Below are 8,690 nucleotides of genomic sequence, written 5' to 3'. Positions count from 1 at the left end.
TGTTTTTATGTGTATTATTTTCATTTGGAAATCGGTCTTTTTGAGTCAAAAGAGAGGTTATGATTCCTCTTTTTAATGCTTGCAAATAATCAGGATACACCAGATTTTAGCAAAAAGGTCTGTAGAAGGGCATTTCATTGGTGTAAAATGTGACTTTGACTTGGATTTTCACCGTTCTGTGGAAGATTTCTTAGCAGCAACATTTTGTATTGCAGCTCCCTGAGTTTGAATAGGCTGCTAACGCACAGCTGCTTCAAGCATGCAAAGCTCACGCCAGCCGGCCAGCGCGGCCGGCTGGATAAAAGCTACTTAATGCTATAGCGGTAGGCCAACTTTGTGTGTGTGTTTTTGTGTAGATCAACAAAAAGGGCGCATGACGAACTGGCTTGCAATTTGAGCTGTAGAAAGTTGATAAATGCGTGCAAAATATGGAGGAAAATTGCGCTATTCTGAAAATTATTGGTTGCCCGATTCGGGCCACCAAAACTTAATATTTTTTCAATAATGGTTGCCCGAGGTGAATTTCTGGTGGCCCCGGGCCACCGCTAATGTCAAGCCTTGCATAAATGATCTTCTAACTTTAAAGATTGAAGAAAAAATATATAGATCTAGACGAGTAACTGTTAGATCTAACGTTAGATCTAGATCTAAACAGAAATTATTTACCAGTACTGAGATCTAGTACCACCAGAACTTGGAGCTTGTTCATTTTTTTTCCAATTATCGGACGCGCAATTCCATAAAGTTGTGCACTGCGATCAATTTTGGCTATGAAAATTGCGCTTGCACTCTACAAGTCAAACCCCAAATAATTGCTTGGTTAGATCTAGCCTTGAGGACTCCATGATGATATTTTTTAATATTTTGACATATACATGTACTTCTTCATCGTGGAGCCTTGAAGTGACCGCCTCCCATATATGTATAAGAGACACATGTAAACAAAGATAGAAATAACGTAAATGTTAGTGATTTTATTTATTTTTACACCTTCATACGCCTAATGCGTATGAAGGTTTCAAAAATTGTTTAATAAAAAGTTGAAAAATTGAAGGTTTCTTACCAGACTGATCTCATGTAGATCCCTCGATCCGTTTGTCAACAAAGCACATACAATAGGTCTGACCCAACGAACGTAGAGGGCAGCAACACACGACAGTGTTGCTTTTAAGAACGTCCACTTCGCTCAGTTTTTGTGACCATTTTCTCCCAGAGCACTTTTTTGGAAGATTGTAGAGTTGATTTTTTTTCGTTTATTCAATTTTACTATTTTTGATGAATAATGAAACCTCCAAGAAAATATGTTAAATAATATTGTTGTATGTTTGTATTTAAAACAAAATGTAAGCAAAAGGTACCGGTAATCAATATTCTTGTAGTTTACATTGCAATAAAAATACATAGACTGATGACATTTGTGTTACCGTTCTGCTTAATTTCGCTGCCCCTTCCAAATCTACACAAGCTAACGCCAGAGCTAAGACCGTGATGTTCTGGTCTGGCCGCGCCAAAACTTCCCCGGTCACCTCGGTGCGCGTACTGCGCTGCGCGAATGATATGCTGGCCGCACTGCAGTGCAGCACTGCACTGGCAGGCCGGGATAATCTCGACGCGAATCAACTTACTGTAGCTAGATATGGACTTGAAAGATATAGACTTGGTCTGTCATTGATGTGGCACTATGGCGGATGAGCAACAATAGATATTCAAGGTTGGAATTTTAATTTTCACTTACAGTGTAGATTGTAGTCTGAAAATCTAAAATAATTATGCTATATCCACAAATCCAACCCACATTTTGCAATCCATGAGGCAGGATCGAATACGGCCACTAAAGTTCTCGGAAAGCCAAGTCCAAGAAGTAGTCTAACGTTAGATGTAATATTAGACAGAAATTATCTGGTTCAGTATCGAGCTATGTATATTCCGACGAGTCTTGACTTGAGAACTATCAAGGGGCGAAGGTCTATGTCACATCTACTATTTTCATTCCATAATTTTACAAACATTTGTGTTAGCATATGCATGCAGCCAACTGTACCCTACCTCAGCACCGACCGGCCCGGGCGCCGGCGCGGTCATACCAGCCATGGAGCTTGTATATTACTCAATTGTGTAGGCGCATTCACAGAAGTACAATACATTATGGTGCAGCGAAATTTAGATGAAGATGTATCAACCTCACATATATACTTGTAATTGATATGCAAAGTCATAAAACCATTGTCAGCACCATGTAATATTTTAGGAAAAATACAGGGACACGTACTTCATATTTCTAAGCATGATATTTGATGTAAAAAAATTTCAAGCAAAAATAATGATAAAGAGGAAATGAAAATAAATCAACTCTACAATCTACTAAAAAAGTGCTCTGAGAGGATTTCGGTGGTCACAAAATGAGCTTGGCTAAATCCGGGTGAAATTAGCAGACTGGTTTATTTATGACAGAATTTTATCCTGTCTCACTGAAGATGTACAAAAAATTATGACAATAATTTAGTGATATATTATTTTTAGAATGTGGGACATTATTATTTAATTTTTTGCAGGCCTCTACAAAAAAAAATCATCACTTGCCCTGTCGGGCAAGTGATATAAAAATTTGCTTGCCCGATTTTTTTCAAAAATTCTTTTGCTCTTAATTATTCTTTTCTGTCCTGGCTAAACTTGATTTACTGGCGCCGCCCTTGGCATTTTTTTTTCTTGCCTCTTGTTCAAGTTGTTCTGGTCGCCGATCACGATGACAAAAGTCGCCTATTTTAGTCTGACGACTCATTGTTTATTTGGTTTGAAGTTGAAGCCGAGTCCTGGCCAGGGTGACCAGATTTCACAAAATGAAATACAGGACAATCGACAAAAAAAAGATCAAGAAAGAAGGCTACACAGTGTTAGACTTGTGAAATAAATATACAGAATTGGAAGGGAGGATGAACGAAAGAATGAAGGAGAGAAAGAAAAGAGATGAATTGAGAAGAAAGAAAGAAAAAATGAAGGGGAAAATGAAGGAAATAATAAAAAATATAAGAAAGTTCTAATGAAAGAAGGAGAGAGAGAATAAAAATAGATACCGTAAGTAACGGTGTATTAACCGCACCTTTTTCTCGGCGGGATGTAAGCAAAAGTCGGGGGTGCGGTTTATCCACGGTGACGGGTCTGAGCCCACCCGCGTAAACCCTCCCGAACATGTAAGAAGTCTGCCAGTTCACAACACATCGAGTGGCCGGGCGTAGCTGCCCAGGGCAATGTCGTTTAGAGGGGTATGAGCCGCGGGTAATGGGAAGCGAATCAAATAGTGTCCATAACAGATGCACCCTCCTTCATGACACTAATTTCGACTTTATTCTCGATTCAAAGCAGCGAAGTTCCCTGGCTAAGTTCAAAGAGACGCAAAGCATTCTCGGTAATAATTTGTCACAGCTGAGCAAGAGCCGAGAGCTAGCTTGCGTTGTATTGTGGTTTTAGTGCGACTTAAGCTGGCGCTATTCATTTTAACCCCTCAAAGTCCCGTTTCGCGCCAGCTTATTTTTTTCTTTCCTGTTTGCTTTTCATAAGATACCATGTACATCGTGCACCACGTATGAGAGAGACGGCACGAAGCCGTAAAACAACTGGAAAAAATGCCAATTTCTTTATTTTGTAGATGAATTGATCAAGAACAGCAGATTTCCGCATACCGGTAATCTCTTTGAATACTTTGAAATCTTTAACTTAGTTTTTGTTTCTTCGTACCTCAAATATGCAAGTAAATGTGAGAAGGATTTTTTTTTTTTTTTTTTTTTTTTTAGTCCAAAGTTGGGGGTGCGGTTAATACACGGGTGCGGTTAATACACCGTTACTTACGGTAAGATGTTTCCGTCATTCTTTGAATTGAATATAGAAAGAAAAAAAAGAAGGGAAGATGAATAAATTAATGTGTGAAGTCAAAATAAAGAAGATAAAGACAAAAAGAAAGTAAGAAAAAAGGAGGAGGAAAGAAAGAATGAAAGAAAGAAAATGTTTCCTTCATTCTTGGAAAGAAAGAAACAAAGAAAGAAGAAAACTGGAAGGAAGGAGGGAAGGAATGAAGGGAGAAAGGGAAAGAAAGTATAAGGGAAAAGAATAAGGACAAAATGAAATGAATAATGAAAGAAAGGAGGAAAGAATGAAGGGAGGCCAGAATGAAAAAAAAAAGAGAAAATAATGGAAGGAGAGAAAGAACGAAAATAAAAACGAGTGGAAGGGAGAAGGAATGAAGGAAATAAAAAAAGGAAATGTAATAAAGAAGGCAAGTAAGAGAAAGAAGGAAAGAAATAAAATGAACAGAGAGAAAGGATCAGGAAATAAAAATAGATATGTAACAAAAAAGGGCAAGAAGCAAGGATAGAAGGATAGAAAAGAAAGAAAGAGGAAAAAGTTCAAACTTCAAGCAAATAAAAACAATCCAATCATATATAACAAATCTTAATGATATTTGGTGTTTTTTAAATATATTTTTAAAATAAAAAAAATGCCAAAATGTTTTAGAAATGAATAAAACGTCTGGTCACCCTGGTCCTGGCCGAGTCAGTCCGAAGCTTGCATGCATTCAGCGCGATCTAGCTCGAGAGTCGACTGACTCGCGATCGCTCGTGTACGTCCGTACATGTACTGTAGCGCCGATGTATTAGAGCTTGCGCTCAGAGGGCGAGAGAGGGGTTTCCCCAGCTAGCTCCTTCGTCGATTAGTAGCGCATGTGCACAGTGTAGTTAAGAAAGATGGCAGCCCCCATCGAACGGGACCGCTGGCGATAAATTGTCGATAAATTGGCGCTGATTTGACATGTTTCCACTGTATTTTGACTGGTATGACATTGTATGAGAGATAATTGGCCGATAATTGCAATTCATCAAAAAATTATTTAACTTTACTGTCAATTTATCTTTTTCATTTTCAAAACAACCACTTGCCCGATCGGGCAATTGACTTTGAAAAATGCTTGCCCGCACATCAATTTCACTTGCCCCTGGCAAGCTGGTTTTTTCGCGCCCTGTTTTTTATATATTTTTTGTTTTTATTGTTTGAATCTACTTTACCTCTATTTTGCTAACACTTCGTGAGTGTATTGTATCGGTTCGTGGTTTCGTTGGAACGACTACCAAATTGTTCGCGCACTTCATTTGTATGCCCGTATCAAGTGGACCTTCCTACTAGCAACACGGCTGTGTGTTGCTGCCCTCTACGTTCGTTGGTCTGACCCTTGAACCGCTTCGTTATGACGTACTTTCTATTAGCAATGTTACAAAATGCCGTTTTGAAGAAAAATTTATAGATAAAAATTATTATTTAACAAATACTAAAATTTAATACGTGATTATAAATAATCATTATAGAATGATAATTATAATCAAAAGCCCAAATGTTGAATTTTAAGATTTCAGTAAGTAAAATTTGATAATAATTAATATGCAAATTTATGCTAATTTGGGACACCTATTTTGCATAATTGGTTAAATGGGCAATTAATACGTATGTGAGAATTATAAAAACTCATAGAAAATCAAAACAAAACTTTTGAGATTTAGTCATAGGTGGGACATGGACCCCCCCCCCCCCCAACATCTTATTACTCTCTTTTGAAAAAGTGGTGTCATCTAATTAAATATATACAAATAAGGTCTTGTCCAAGGATGGAATGTCTCACACGTAACATTTTTATTAACATTTTAAAAAGTTATTTATCAGAATACAATACTTGTATTGTTGCATCTCTAGGAAGTTCTAATTTATTGAGTATGAAAATGTTACTGGTATACCATAAAAAGTGTAGAAAATAATTATTTTTAATAAAAAGTTAATTTATAAAATGTTACGTATGACACAGATTGACGTCAGTTACCAAATCATGAGCTTTTTTCTTTCCCCCCCCCAAAAAAAAAAAAGTTATGTTATATGAAACCTGGTAGATTTCCTCCTTAGGTAACACCTCTCCCTTCTACACCAAAATTAAAGATAATCAAGTTACAATCAAATCATAGGGTACTATTGAATATGTGAAACGTCAGTTACCAAGCGGAAGTGTAATGTCAGTTACCGAGATGTAATGTTACCACTGATAAAACGTTGGTTACCAATAGTGAAATGCAAATGTGGTCGATTTTATGATGAAGAAATATTGTTTCCTCGTAATTTAAGTTTTTCACTTTATAGTTAAATCACACCAGAAGGAGCTTGCTGTTGACTTTTAAAAGGTATAGTTCAAAATACTATATAAAATTATGGAGGAAGTTGCATTCCAATCGTGCAAAAAAACAATTACTATGAAATTGTAATTTTGTACCAAATACCTAATTGTTTGTATCAGACAAAAAAAAATTTGATTCTTTTTTTTTCGGTTTTCGGGGTTCTTTAACCAACTTATTGCCTAAATCTGCAACATTTTATAAGCTTTAACATTGCAATGAATGGGGGTTTCCAGGTTCCCTTTTTTTTTTAGTTTTTAGGGTTCTTTGAGCATTGCTGGAGCTAAAAGTAAACTGGTTTTTATAACTGTTTAATAGTAGTTGCAGGTGTGTGTTACAATTTTTGTCTTTGGTTTACAAGTATAGATGAAAAGTGAAATTTGATCCACTAAAATTGTCTCTCTTTTTTCTAATTTACACATGTATAGTTCAGTTTCAGTTTAGAAGCTGGAGTTTATTTTTTGTTGACAGCTTAAAAAATAAATCAGCAAAGACAATGATTAAACAAATTATGAAGAAAATTGAAATCCGACAGATATGAACAAGCATTGTTTACATTGACCAGAATAGAAAATCAATCAAACTGCATGGTTGCATGAAATTAGGGGGAGGAGAACTCATCATTCTATCTACTTGGGGACATGAGATATTTCAATTTTACTTAACACCCTAAAATTGCATGTCCTTTTTGTGTAACGTCAACACATTTTTGCTTGCTGATGGGTAACAAATGTGGTTACATTGAAAAACTTAGTATCAGTAGCAAGGTGTACTTTATTAACTCTATCAAAAGGAAACTCCTGTTGTTGTTTGAGACAGTGGAAGGTGTGTACAATTATGCCGTGTAAATGTCAGTTACTGTGAAAATGCTCATGGTGGTATTAAATCGAATAAGAGTAATTTAACACTATTTTTCATGACATTACATGTAAAACGTCTGAAATGTCCCATACGTAACATGCACAAATTTTTGGCTTTGCCCAGTTGTTTCTAAAGTCAGCACTGCTGCTACATTGAGTCATGTACATGTAATGCAGAGGCATTGCACATGTTTAATTATGTATTTCCTTGGTGTTTTTTTTAGCTTTTTATTTTTTTTCCACTTTCGGCAACATTATTTTGTTCATAGATAGCATCAAACTAAATGGTTGATGTCTCTTAAAACAAACAAAATGCATTTGAGTTCGAGCTGAAAACACATGTTGCAGTGAATTTGTGTATGCAATCCTGTGTTTGAGCAATTTTCAGTCAGACATGCACTTGCCACTTACGTAATCATGTTGCATTATGATTTTATCTGTAACTAGGTTCAACGTCGTCTCACATGCATGGTCTCAAAAGTTGCATGATACTTGAAGAAAATAGTCAGAAATCGATATGACATGCTACTCAAGCGTTCAGATTTATCTTATAACATGTGGGGAGGGGTCAAATGGCCCCGCTCCCTGGAGCATCTGGTTTGAGCCATGTGTAAAGTCAACTTTGCAAATATAGTTTTTATGCAGCACCACCACCCTGATGTATATTTTCGTATTGATTCCCTTCCCACCCAGGATTTTGACTGCCTGTCTCTCTGGTGTCCCGTCTTCTCTGAAGCTTCTCCAGACATTGCCCATGCCCTGACAACAGCAACCACTCCAACCATGGAGTAATCCTAAACATTACAGGACAAGTGCAGGGGCACTCTCACATATGCCATCCAGCATCATGTGGCCAGTGTACTGTCATTAGATCACCCATAATCTCTTCTTTTACTCTAAAAGAGAAAAGGGGTTAAGAGCCAAATTAGAGCATCCAAAGAAATTCACATTATCTGTGGTTGCTTTCTTTGTATAAGATCCAATCCAGGACAAGAAAAGGTATCTTTTCAGTACCTGTTTGAGAGAGATCCAAGAGCACTCACTAACAAAAGAAAAGAAACAAAAAAAAACACAAGTTTTTCAGATCAGGACATCTCAGAAGAGAAAGAAAGCAAAATGTTTTTGGATATGGATAGTAAACAAGCCCAATAAACTTCAATGATTCTTCAAAGTCCTGCGGCCACTCCCGTTAAGATGGCTTCCACAACGTCCGTCCAGAATTGGCTGGGCCAGGAGCTTGAAACGAGGGGTGTCGATGCAGTGGTCTACACTCGCTACATCCTCAGTATCTTCCAGCAAGACAGCTTCGACCTGGAGCAGGACCCTGAGCCCGTTGTAGCTGCCCAGTCTGCTGTCCCGCCTCCAACTCACAACCAGCAATCCAAGGTAGGCGTGGAAGGTGGAGGGGGCATAAGCTCTACCTTCGCTGGCTACCACCACCATCAGGCGTTGCCGGGCAGGAAAGATAAAGGGAAAGGTCGATGTAAAGGGAAGAACCATCACCTTCGATGGCAGACTCCAGAAGATCTTAAAAAGGATGCAGTAGTGAAGTGTCTCCAATCTGTTGCTGAAAAGGTAAGACTCATTTTCAATAATGGAATGCTGCATATACTGTATCCAGCATGGGCAA

General features: G+C 37.5%; 1 protein-coding gene across 1 annotated transcript in view; it reads left to right on the top strand.

Annotated features, from left to right (window-relative positions):
• The first annotated feature begins 8,254 nt into the window (after positions 1 to 8,254).
• Positions 8,255 to 8,690, top strand: part of LOC129272489 (uncharacterized) — a 35,061-nt gene continuing 34,625 nt past the window's right edge. The window contains exon 1 of the mRNA XM_054909631.2: positions 8,255 to 8,635. Within this exon, the coding sequence (XP_054765606.2) occupies positions 8,255 to 8,635 (381 nt within the window). The remainder of the gene's footprint in view (positions 8,636 to 8,690) is intronic.

This window comes from Lytechinus pictus, chromosome 12 (assembly GCF_037042905.1).
Source record: "Lytechinus pictus isolate F3 Inbred chromosome 12, Lp3.0, whole genome shotgun sequence".
NCBI lineage: Eukaryota > Metazoa > Echinodermata > Echinoidea > Temnopleuroida > Toxopneustidae > Lytechinus > Lytechinus pictus.
The sequence above is the reverse complement of the archived record's forward strand: the minus strand, read 5'-3'. Positions and strand labels throughout refer to the sequence as shown.